This window comes from Lepisosteus oculatus, chromosome 1, assembly GCF_040954835.1.
Source record: "Lepisosteus oculatus isolate fLepOcu1 chromosome 1, fLepOcu1.hap2, whole genome shotgun sequence".
NCBI lineage: Eukaryota > Metazoa > Chordata > Actinopteri > Semionotiformes > Lepisosteidae > Lepisosteus > Lepisosteus oculatus.
Genome location: NC_090696.1, coordinates 27002643 through 27015526, shown reverse-complemented (window position 1 = coordinate 27015526; position 12884 = coordinate 27002643). Strand labels below are relative to the sequence as shown.

The 12884-nt window shown below is 39.0% G+C and overlaps 1 protein-coding gene across 1 annotated transcript; it reads left to right on the top strand.

Annotated features, from left to right (window-relative positions):
* The first annotated feature begins 7944 nt into the window (after positions 1 to 7944).
* Positions 7945 to 11962, top strand: lsm6 (LSM6 homolog, U6 small nuclear RNA and mRNA degradation associated). Its single transcript, XM_006629495.3, has 4 exons — positions 7945 to 8055; positions 8681 to 8779; positions 9517 to 9630; positions 11773 to 11962. The coding sequence occupies exons 2-4, from the start codon at positions 8686 to 8688 to the stop codon at positions 11805 to 11807; spliced, it is 243 nt and encodes an 80-aa protein (XP_006629558.1). The 5' UTR covers positions 7945 to 8055; positions 8681 to 8685; the 3' UTR covers positions 11808 to 11962.
* Positions 11963 to 12884: the final 922 nt, after the last annotated feature.

The following is a 12884-nucleotide window of genomic DNA, read 5'->3' as shown; positions in this document are numbered from 1 at the left end:
GGTGGTCTTCCATCTGTGTAAACTTAGTTGCAATCTTTCCATTTGGCCATTCCCTCCTCTGGGCTCAGAAGTCAAAGGTATCAAAGTGGCTCTATTGCTTATAAAGGATAAACCCACAATTCAGCCTGTCTCAGGTGACTGCTGGTTATAAGACTGCTTTAGAAGAGTGAACAGTCATTAGAACTCAAGTCACATCTGCAGGTGTCAAAGAATTATTTACCTGCTCATTACAATTTTCAATATTCGAGCAGTCAGTCATCTTGTGCGGACTTTGGCACAACATATTAAGCTTACTTTCATTTGTTTTGGAATATTTTCCCTATGCAAGTTCTGCACAGTATCAATGTATCATTGTGTGTCCTTCAGAGAAAATAATTTATTTTTATTGACATCTCAAGGAGGGTGTGTTTCAGGGGATCCTAAATTGTAATCAAGCCTTTAAAAAATTCAAACATGGCTGGACAGTAGTTTAGTTCATTTTTAGCTGGAAACCTAATCATTACCAAATCATGTTGGAGAAGGAAAGCAATATATTGAACAGCTTGGTAGAATTTACCCAAGGGCGGTAAGATCTTTTATTACCCTGATAAGATTGAACCTCCTGATCTACCCAGCAACACACACAGGGGCAGAAAACACAGGATAACATACAAGGAAAAGCAAACTATTCTGACACAAAAGAAATGCAACACTCAGGTCTAATGGTTTTTGTCAAATATTTTAAACCTAGATATCAAACAAAATCACATAAAACAGAAATAAAATATGCATAAAATGCGGCACTGTTGAAGCAATAAAAACATTTCCTAGTTAGTACCAGGTACAGTATAAACTCCTTGCCACAGTCTGGACAGTGCTGACACATGGACCTGATCAGCCTCTGGATAGACTGCTGTGGGACACCGCAGCCAGCTGGTGAAAGTTGTCTGTTGATGACACTGGTGAGGTCCCACTTATATTCTACTTGACTAACAGTAGGTCAGCAGAAAAGGCTGGATATGTCTGGACCTTGATATTGCGGTGCTAATATAATGTGAGGGCACTTTGTCCTGCTGAAGAATTAATACTTCGGAAACTTCAGGTTAGCAGGAATGTGTCAAGGCATGACCCATTGGCTCAAGGAATTTGTCAATGTATCACTGAGCATTGTGCACGAAATGCTGTTCTTGGGTCAAATCAGATTCTTCCACACTGCACCATTAGGTGTATTAAACAGTGCATTGCCAGCTTAATGCTCACTACACAAGTCTCCACATATTCTCTTCAGTCAGGTCTGCTTAGCGCAAAACAACTGCTGGTGATTACCACACTCCACCAGTCTGTCACCACATCTGATATTCTTTGAAATGGTGATGTTGTCTCTCAGTTATCAGAATATTAGCCCTGGAAGGTCTTCAAAGATTAAAATCATTTTCATACAGATGACGAGCTACCATACAGTCTTTCTGCTGATGCTCAAGGTAATATCTTCCTGGAATCTTTCAGGCTGTAAAATGATTAGGCAGATGCCTTCCAGAACATGGCAAGTTCCTTGTGGAGCTGGTTTCCTGGTTTCTCTTTAGTCTTTCGATGCTTGGGGTGTAGTATCTCATTTTTTGGGCAACTTCACTTGCTGACATGCTGCCTTACATCTTCCTGATAACATGCATGTAATCTTCATTGATGTACATTGGGGGGCCTGATCATCATGGGCCCACCTGGATCATACACTTTAGTGTGGCATCACAATGTTCTAATTCACTTTAAAAGATTCCAGACCTTATGTTCATTATGTAACCATTTCAATAGAAGCCTTCGGTTGTATTTCTAAGCAGCAACAGTATGGAAACCTACAACACCTTGGTTATTTTTTCACATTCTCCTTTTGAAAAAAAAAACAAGAGCAGAGAGCAAAAAAAAAGTTCATTGAATATTTATCAAACTGAGCCTAGGTGTACATGACTCAGGAACCACTCCTGTTTATGACTTAAGGACTTGCAATGCTGACCTTAGTTTAACACTGCTGCAGATAGCAAATTACCCTCTGCCCTCAACAAGACTGCTGGAGTCCTGCTAACAAGCTGGAACTGTCTTGATGGTAAGCAGTTCTTTGTTATTCAGCTTCTTAGTGTTTTGCTGAAATCTTGCACCAATGCTCCTACCTCTCTCATGCCTCTCTCTTTCAATCCAATCCATTTTTGGCTTCTTATAAAAATCAGAATTGGATGGTGGTATAAAAATGAGAAAATATCACATTAATTTGGGTTTCCTCACTAAAGGAAATATAAAGCCTTTTGGCTGTGGACTGATTCTTTGGTTCGTAATAAGAAAAATAAATACGAAATATGAAACTTTAGCAGCAAATGAAAAGTCACAATGTACATCCCAAGGGCTCTGTTTCAAAGATGTCCTCCCGAAAGGTCCCAGATCTGGATCCTGTCCTCCACATTTGAGAAGTTCCACAACATAAAAGCATATCAATTGTAAAAAAGTGGTCAACCTACTTTTGATTGGTCCTATTGAATGAGAAGATAATTAATTAGATGTCATGTATAATTTATTATTTTATTCATTTGCTTTAGATTTAATAAGTGGGGAAACTGCACCAAACTTTAAGGACTCAGACTAAAAGTATTTGCATCAGGTTGAATGTACACTGTTTCCCAAACGTGTGCACCGTTATTGCTTGCTATTTCTTTCTTGGAAACTGTGTAACCTTACAACATATTCAAAAACAACATATTATACCGTGTAATTAATGAAATTATATTGTAATTCCATGATATTACTTTCAATACTGTACAATACTCTTAATGTTGTCTCTAACACGCATGTGTACGACATCAACGAATTATATGTGTTATTGAAGTACTAGTCTTCAGTGTGTGACACAGTCAAACAGCACATGCCAGTTAAGATGGTTTCTTCATTCCAAAAGTATCCTGTTACGGAGCAGTGAGAAACCGTCTTTGTGGAGGTGTCAGACCACGTAGGTCAATGATTGTACAAGATGGGATGAAGAAAATATGTAGGCTATAAAGAATTTTGGAAAGGATGGTCAAGTATAAGTAGAGAACAAAGCCACACTGGACAATGACAGACTGCTACAGAAAAATATGTAGATGACACAGCTTTTGTCTAGGATGTGTCTCACCATATAAGACACACTTTGATCCAAAGAGGTCTGGATCTCCACAAAATGTGTACCATGTTACTTACCTGTGAAACATATGTAGCGGATAAGGATAATCCAGGCTGATTTCACTTACTGTCCTGCCCTAGTTTTGCTCTAATTTAGCAATGACAATGAAAATAAATATTTTTAATGAATTTTATTTTTTTGTCCTCTTTAAAATCAAGTAGACAGACTATGAAGGGCAGAGAGAAGAAGCATTTATTCATTTTTCTTTTGTCTTCAATATGAGGCAGGTTTAAGATACAAAATGTAAAAAAAAAGAAATGTAAAAGAGAATTTGAATACACGTGCACAAAGAGGAAAAGACATTGCGAGCTCTGGTGTTACAATGTCTTGAGTGCTGTAAAAGTACAAACAAATAGATCTATTTAATAGAAAATTAGGTGTTTTTTACACTGTTCACATTTAATATAATACTGATGTGTGTATGAGACTCCCTTTACCTTACATTCTAAAAAGAAAAGGGGCTTTGAAAATGCTACAGTAATAACATTTGTACAGTAACTCTCTGCCATTGGGGCTTTGTCGCCTTTATATAAAGAATGTTATTTCCCAGGACCCTTGGGAACTGGCAAGAGTCTTACCTTAGGACATGAGCCCTCAAAATAATATCCCTGATGATGACGGATTCCAAAATAGACTTGGTTAGGAAAGAGAGGCAAAAATCTGAGCATGAAGGTTTCCCGCTGATCCATGTAGAACTAACATTCTTCCCTATAACCAGCAGTGCCTACGGCTTCAACCACTATCAATACCAATACAATTGAAAAAAAAATTAGAATGTCACTTCTTAAATGCTCCCCATTTAATATTGCCATTAGCGGAAAAGCTTGATACCGCAAATTGTGTACTGCAGTAAGCTTTTCTGACATACCAGTGTTGGTACAGATGTGCATGCTACAGTACTTCAGAGAGACATTGTAAATTGCCTTAATAACCTGAGACAAAAATATTTATTTGTATTTATCATAAAGCATACAAAATCTGTGAAACCTTGCTGTAAATAGAAATTGTTATGGATTCTGAACACTTTACACCAGATAATAATGTTTAAGGTTATACTGATGAACAAAAGAGCAATAAGTTCATATTCCACATAGCAATATCACAAAAATCAAATTCAAACATAGCTATTATTTCTACAAAAGACAGTGCTACAGTACGTGCACCTGGCAGTTAACATGTACACTTACAAACACACATTACAATGGTATTTACATGTATATAACCATTATGACTCTTTATTAAATCACCTTAAATGAATCCAGTCTGTTTTTTGGTTCAGTGGTGCATAAATAATGCTCTAACCTCCAGGAGTCATTATTAATAATGGTCTAACCTCTAGGAGTCACTATTGTACTTTTTACTTAAGCCATTGCTGTCCTACACACACATGGACATACTGAAAAAAACACAAGACATTCAAACAGATATTTGAGACTTGAACTTTCTGGATCTCAGCATTCAACACTATTCTCAAATGGCAAACTGAAAAGGAGAGCTGAGGTGGCAGGGACAAGAGTGGTCTGATTGGTGTGATTCAGGGCTGTGGTGTTGCAGATAGGCTTTACCAGCTGGAGTCCTCATTGAGAAGCCAAAACTTACAAGGCATTGGGCACCGACAGCTCAAATGTAGGGAAAGGATTCCCTTCTGTGATAGTTAAGGAAGTGGGGGATGAGCAAGACAACACTCACCAATTTTTACCGTAATACGATTGAGTCCTGACTGGTGGTATTACGGTTTGGTATGGTGGAGCTACAGTACAGGACAGAAAAGCCATACAGAGGGTTGTGAAGTCCGCGCAGAAAATCACTGGTACCAAGCTACCCTCCATCGACCAGATATATCTCTTCCACTGCCACAACCGGGTTCGAGCTTTAATTTGGGACCCAATTCACCCTGGCCATGATCTGTTTTCACTCCTGGGTTCTGGTAGGAGGTATTTCTTTCCCCAAGTAGTCCGCATCATAAACAGCTCAAATTAGCACCTGCACATATTAGCACCTGCACTTTAAGGTACTGCACTGTTTGCACTATGTCCCGTAGGCTATATTCTAATGTCTATTGTCTACATTTATTGTCCATGTCTGTATGGCATTTGTGCCTATTTTTTCTCTCTCTAATGTTATAGCTGAACAAGTAAGCATTCCAATACACTTGTGGTATGTGGCAAATAAAGAAATCTTGAATCTTGCATCTTCTCATAACTGCCAGGCAATATATGTCAACCTTGTCCATTTGTTCATTCATGCTGTTCATCTTGGCGGTGGGGTAGCTCTGTGGCTAAGGATCTGCGCCTGTGGCTGGAAGGTTGCTGGTTTGTATCCCGCAGCTGGCAGAGGAATCCTACTCTGTTGGGCCCCTGAGCAAAGTCCTTAACCCCTACTGCTCCAGGGGCACTATATACAGTAAATGGCTGACCCCGTGCTCTGACCCCAAGCTTCTCTCCCTGTCTGCCTCTCTCATGGAGAGCAAGTTGGGGTATGTGAAAAGACTAATTCCTAATACAAGAAATTGTATATGACCAATAAAGTTATCGTAGCGTATCTATTTTCTATCCAACACAAGGAGATGGGTGATTCAGAACCTATCCCAACAAGCACCAGGCACAAGGCAGAATACACACTGAACAGATGCCAATCGATCACAGTGCACACAGACACAAACACAAGCACAAGCTCCCAGCAGGGACAATTTTTCCAGAAGCAAATTCACCTACCAGTATGTTTTTGGACTGTAGAAGAAAAGCAGAGCACCTAAAGAAAACACTCATGAAGAGAGAACATACAAACACCATACAGATAGCAATGCTAACCACTGTGCCACCCATGCCAATGTTGTTTGTACTTGAATTGATTTTTGTATATAAACCAATGGCTGTCTCCTTTTAGAGTGTGGGTTTACAGTGGAGGATTATTTATTCCATTCACAGATGCAGATTTAAGAAAAGATTTGGGCTTTAAGCAATTGCCTATTTACTGTTTTTCTCAAGCTTCCCATTGTCCATGAGAATATGGAAGAGGCCTATTGACCTTGCTCAGTAACTTCTAGAGTTTATGCTTAGCTCCAATAATTTGTTTGAACCCAAGCTGGTGCCAAAACTGTCTAATATATAACTTTTACTGTATTATCAATTAAAACCCCCTCACAAGCAAAACATGAGACATCAAGATATGTCATTTTTCAAGCCTCTCATAGCTGCATTTGTGCTCTGCATTCCTCTGCTGGAATTTGATCATGGTTGCTCATTGGCTTAGGGTATAGACAGAGCCACCCTCTGGACATCAGCAGATATTGCTACACCACAGGGTGGGCCTTCTGCTGCAGAAGAGTTCTGCATTGTCTGGAGTTCAAGTAGATGACTTAGCATAGAACAGTTATAGACAAGAGGCTTTATGGCCCACCTAGTCCATTTGGCAGGGTAGTTAATCCAAGAGCGTCATCTTCTCAAACAGACTTCAGTGCCACTGAACCATCCATGTTCTAAACCAGTATTATCTTAACCATCATTTTGTTATCCAGTACAGGGTCATAAGGAAATCCAGAGCCTTATACACCCTGGATGGGACACTAGTCCATCACACACAGGGCAGACACAGACTAAAACACACATACTCACGCCAATTAATTCTTCCAGTATGTCTTTGAACTGTGGGAGGAAACCATAGCATCCAGAGGAAACTGAAGGGAACACAGGGAGGACACACCAACTCCATGCAGAGAGCACCTGTGCCCCAGCGCCACAAAGCAACAAAGCTAACCATTGCACCACCCTTCCACCCTTTACACCTACAACAAATATGATTTTATGAACCCATTTCTACATGAAAGTTATATTAAACTTTCTTGATGTAAAAAATACAGCTTATACAGCTTTATCTCTGGAGGAAAGGCATGATTAAAATACACATATGCAAGTATGGTGATCTGTTATTAAAACTACAGTATTAAGATAAAGATCAACATCAAATTTCTTAAAATGTCCCATGCAGTTAATAAGAACATTTAAAATCCAAGATTGTCTTCCCCTCAATGTGGTCTGATACAGTGACATGTAAATGCTCACTTCTTTACCTGAACTGCTGCGAATCATAGCTGTCAGGTGTCATCCATGTAGGTGCTGCCCTACAGTGGTAGATGGTTTAAGTGGGTCATTAAAGCACTTTGGGATCATTTGAGACAAAAAAAAAATCATATGCAGTATAAATGTAACGAATTTTCATTCCATGAAAGTTTTAGAGGATACCGGTACTAAACAGCTGAAAGGGCAAATGTAATGCAGTTAAACAAATGGTATCAAGGCACTGCTCATTGTATTAAAAAATCTTCCTAAATGCATTATTAAGAATTATTTAAGTTAGATATCTTTAGGTTAGGTTTAGTAAACCATTTTACCCTAAATACCCCTTAATCTTATCTGCAACCTGGAAAGAAGCACGCTGTAATATGTACTGTAACTTTGTGATTAGTCCTAAACATAAAGCCTTTGCCGGTTCCTTCAGCGTTCAACGTTTTTCTGCTGTTTTCAATAGTATGTCTTGTTTCATTCTACCAAAACCCACAGCCAGAGTTGCACAAAATACCATATAACTCACTCCAGCACATAAGGATTACAGTACGAATACTAGAAATGGCGTTTTGCCAAACCAGATTTGTTTGAATTGTACTTTCTATCAGGAGCGTCATAGCTCGCCAGAAAAGCCTTTTCCAATAGTTTTTTCAGTGTCGTGGTTGGAGTCCGAAGATTAACTTCGACTTTGCGTTACTCGGAGAATGTGTTTCCCTTTGCGGCTGCCGTAGAAAACCCGAGCGTATAAATCGGCTATTGGCTCCATCGCTCTCTTAGAGTTTTGAGATAAATCGTGTTTGAAACGAAACGGTAAGTTTTAATTGTGTGTGTATTTAGCCCGGTATTATTAATATGTGGAGTTTAGGTGACGTTTATAAGTGATGTGCAGCTTTACTACAAACATTTTTCAAGGGGTTAAGAGCAGTTTTCGGTATTGTATGTGGAGCGAAGGCCTTTTCCTGACGAATTTTATTGTAGCGATAGAGCATGCAGGAATGGTTATGTCGAATGTTATTTTATACATTTCTGATAGCTATCGCCGTCATATTTTAAAAAAAAAGCTCTTGAACTCTCTCTTGGTTCGTAATACTATCGATTTTAAGTTTACTCTAATTACGAAGCTTAAAATGATGCTCTTTCTGTATAGTTAGTTTTTAAGCTGGGTTGTGTGTTTTACTTAAATGCTAGTCCTACTGTAATATACACCTGCCGACGCAGTTACATTAATTGTGCTAGAATAGGAGGCTTCATTGCTGTTGTCAATCAAATGAGCTTGCTGCGTTTGTGCTTGTGTAGTTAATCTCTACGTTTTGAATGTATCGGTATATACTACTTCTGTACTGTTCCAAGTAGTTATCCTACAATATATCGTTGTTTTGTAATGTCGTTCTACCATTACCGTCCTGTCTAATAACTTTATGACGTGCCTCGCCAGCCGACATGAGTCTCCGGAAGCAAACCCCTAGTGATTTTCTGAAACAAATCATCGGAAGACCAGTAGTGGTGAAACTGAACTCTGGTGTCGATTACAGAGGTAAGACTTGGGTAACTTTTGGAGTTGGAGTATCCAGTCATCTTTAAACCACGGCCATACACATTTGGTACAATAGGAAGCATTTACTTTAATAAGTGAGAGCACATCCTTCCGCTGTTGAATAGTGGCCACATAAATGCCCAGTCGGAGCTCTGGTTCCACTCTTTCACAAGTGGAGTATGAGTCATTCTTGTACTAGTTTGAAACTGCTCTAAAGTACAACCTTGATTAAGGCTTTTCAGCTGAGGCACTGTGAGACACTGAACTACTCTCTGGATGTTCCTTTGCATCTTTCAAAACTGGTGCATAGCAACCCCCACATCCAAAATAAAATTAAATCGAGAATGGCAATGAGACACCCCCACGCCCAGTAAATGAGCTGCAGATGTGGAAATAACATGCTTCTTGATGCGTTCTTGACCAGTTCATGTTGGGGTGTGGGTACTGCCATTCCAAATAGATGTTGCACAGCATGTTGTGGTATGTCCTGAAGTGTCTTGGGTATGGTCCATTGGTACTGGCAGTATCTGCTGTGACAGTTTTAAAATAAAGCCTCGTACTGTATCAGTTCTCCAGTCTAGCAGGAGACTGTAGTGGTGAATTGGACTGAATAACATTCGATTAGTCTGTTGGAATTTGTTTTAATTTTAAGGCTTTAAAAGGCAGTGTGCTTCTTGGATAAAGTGAGAAGGGAACTGTGGCATTACTTAATGAGCCTTTCCACTGTCTATGTGCAGGAGTCTTGGCCTGTCTGGATGGCTACATGAACATTGCTGTGGAACAGACAGAGGAGTATGTCAATGGGCAGCTGAAGAATAAGTATGGAGATGCTTTCCTGCGGGGAAACAATGGTAGGTTGGCCTTTTTCACTTTTTTTGTAGCATTTTCATAGGTGAGGTGGAGCAAGAATATGCAACAAGCTGGTCTTAGTAGTCGTGCCAACATAGATTATAAATGGTTTTTATCATTTCTATAATGGCAGCTATATCACAGCTCACAACTGGTAACCCACTGAAGCTCAGCAGGTGTGAGCCTGGCCAGTACCTGGATGGGAGGCCTCCTGGGAAAAGCTAAGGTCGCTGCTGGAAGAGGTGTTAGTGGGACCACTAGGTAGCTCTTGCACCTGTGGTCTCTGTGGCTCCTAAAGTCCCACTTACGGTATAGTGATGGGGACACTATACTGTAAAAAAGATGCAATCCTTCAGGTGAGATACAAAACCGAGGCCCCGACAGTCCATTGTCATTAAAAATCTCTGGGCATATCTCAAAAAGAGTAGTCCATATTTCCCCCTGGCCTTTACCAATCTTGGCCTCCCAGTAATCCGCATCTATGCTTTGGTTTTATCACTCTGTTCTCCCCACTGATAGCTGGTGTATGGTGAACATATTGGTACTCTTTGCCTGCCATTGTATCATCCAGGTGGTGGTGGTGGAGGGGAGTCCCCATTAGCTGTAAAGTGCTTTTGAGTGGAGTGTCTAGAAAAGTTATACAAGTATAAGGAATTAACTGTCTTTTCTATTTACTTTTATATCTAGCCATCTGTAGCATAACTTATTTGTATTAGTTTCCGATTTCAGTAGGATTTTGTAATGAACTACATCACTTGCAATGTATACTATAGTGTTGTCTTTGACATTGTGGTGCTTTAAGATGCATAATCAAGAATCATGCCATAAATAATCAAGTATGTTGACATGTATCAAGGCAACTGCTAAATCGTTTAAAATCATTTTGCAGAGATTGTTCCGAAAAATGCAGAATCCACTAGACAAAAAATGGCAAATCGTTAATTTGTTGCTTTAACGGAATACTAATGTTTAGTAGATTATTGTGAATATCATGATGGCAGCATTCCCAACTGACTTGTATATCTTGTCAGATCTCAGAGACAAAGCTGGGCTGGGCCTGGTCATTCCTTGAATTGGAGACATTCCTTGCTGCTGTCTTGTAGCAGCCAATAATGACAGCTCTGTAGTTCAAAACCAGTTTCCCCAGTGTGGTTATGGAGCACTTGGTCATTAACTGTCCCATGGGGCAGAGAAGAGGTTTTAAGCTTCTACGATTTTGCCCTCTCTAGATTTTCTCATTAATTCAGTTGAAGTCATTTCTCTGTTCCCCATTTGTTCTGCATCGTCCAGGTGGGTGCTGCTCTTAAGATATGGGTGAATTGGGTCTCTTTCCATAGGTTAAGCTCTTTTGGAGGAAAAGGACTATACCCATGCAAGGAATTAATGAATATTTGTTTTCCTTCAGCCTACTTAAGTGTCATTTTTTCCCCAATGGTGTTTACTTTTTCAGACCAGTTATTCACTATCGGTAACAAAATAAATTGATGGTATCAATAAATCTTTTACAAATTTGGAATGATGCACAATTTTGAATTTTGTGAAAACAGTTTATGATCACCATGTCAAAAACTGCTGGTCTCGCCACAGGCAAGAGGAAGAGTTGGCAAGAATTGTGGCTTAAGCCGGCCCTTCCTGCTCACTAGTCTCTGTAATGACTAATGTAATTTGATAAATGAGTGAATAAGTACTGGTTGTTCATGCAGATTTCACCATGAAGTTTACAACGTGATCTGCATGTAAAGTTAACAAGTACTATTTGTTGGCAAAACTGTCTCGAAGTTGAGAGCAATATTTCCATTGGATTAAAAGAGATGTATTCACAAGCCTGCTTGTTTACAATGTCATACGGCCACAACATGTTGCCTTGTTCTTAATCACTGAACATTGCGCTGCGCATACCTGGAAATGTCGTCTATTTTGTATCGTAAATTAGAGGCTTTTTGTGTACATTTTACTTTCATTGTGTTTTGAACTGCACTCATCAATGCTGATTGTTTCTAACCCCGAAATATAAAAATAACATTGCAGTTCCCCTTTGAACTTTTATACAGAATTATGTGCTTTGGGTTCAACTGTATTATTTTAATTAAGTCATTACAGTCTATCTCAAATATAGTGACGTTTCCTTTTTGTTTTCTCCCCAGTGTTGTACATAAGTACTCAAAAGAGGAAGATGTGATGAAGAGGAGTTTCTTTTTAAATCTGCTTTCAAGTTTTACTTTTGTTCAAGCCTGTGTTCTTTTTATGTTTCATTGTTGGAACTTTTTTGAATGGAAGTCATTTTTTGTTGTATGAAGAAAAGACCTTGAATAAATGAACATTTGAGTTCTTTCATTTTTTTTTTAGATCTGATTGCATGTACAAAAAGGTTTTGAAGTAGCTATTGTGAAAGCTTAAGAAGATGTTGCTCACTATAAAATTGGCTCTGTCCCCCTGAGATTCTGGAATTCTGTAAGGGATTGACGGCATCTTGCCTGGATGGCAATGGGTACCGATGAGGTCAGTTAAACACACTGGCATTATGGCAGGTGTTCCAAACCAGCACCAGTTACTTGATCTCTGTTCTAAGTGGTCATTGATCGTGGGCTCTATTTGTGTAAAAAAAAAAAATAATAAAAATTGTAGTTTTAGGGTAGTCTGTATTGGGTAACCTTTTTTTGGAATTGCGTGGGGTCAGGTGAGGCCAGGGGTGCATTGAATAAACCATGTTTTCTGATTCATTGAGTGGAATTTGGCTCTTATTAAATAGAATTAAAGCTGTAGATTTGAGGGTATTAGCAATGTGTATAGTTCTCAAAAATTGATTTTGGCCTAAATCAACCTTTTGAAAAGGGAATTTTGAAAACGCTTTAAAAAAATCTATCAAAAAGTAAATCCACATGCTAGACCTTGATCTCCTCATGGTCAACCCACTTTGCAGGGATTGGAGTGTTAAAAAAATATATCAATTGTATGTCCTTTTTAGTTTTCATAAATGCATAAAATTAAATCTAATTCTTGCTCTTGCTGTCAATTGCTGAGGTCTTCCTAAACTTTGGGGTCCATAAGGCTGAACACTGTAATTGAATAAGCTACATGATGCAATCCTCAGCATTCACCCACTGAAACGATCACATTCATGTTGGTGGCGTTTGGTTGTCTTTAATGTCTTAATAGTTGTTGGCATTAGTGAATAGTAAATAAACCTGTGTCCTGACAATAAATGGTAAGTTTTCATGAAATGCCTCCCACATTTCAAAAATTTTTTATAGTTTTT

Excerpts from the sequence above, each read along its gene's own strand:
- lsm6 (XM_006629495.3), top strand. The coding sequence starts at position 8,686 with ATGAGTCTCCGGAAGCAAACCCCTAGTGATTTTCTGAAACAAATCATC. Across the intron at positions 8,780-9,516 it reads CTCTGGTGTCGATTACAGAG|GAGTCTTGGCCTGTCTGGAT; the intron begins GTAAGACTTGGG and ends GTCTATGTGCAG. Across the intron at positions 9,631-11,772 it reads TTTCCTGCGGGGAAACAATG|TGTTGTACATAAGTACTCAA; the intron begins GTAGGTTGGCCT and ends TTTTCTCCCCAG.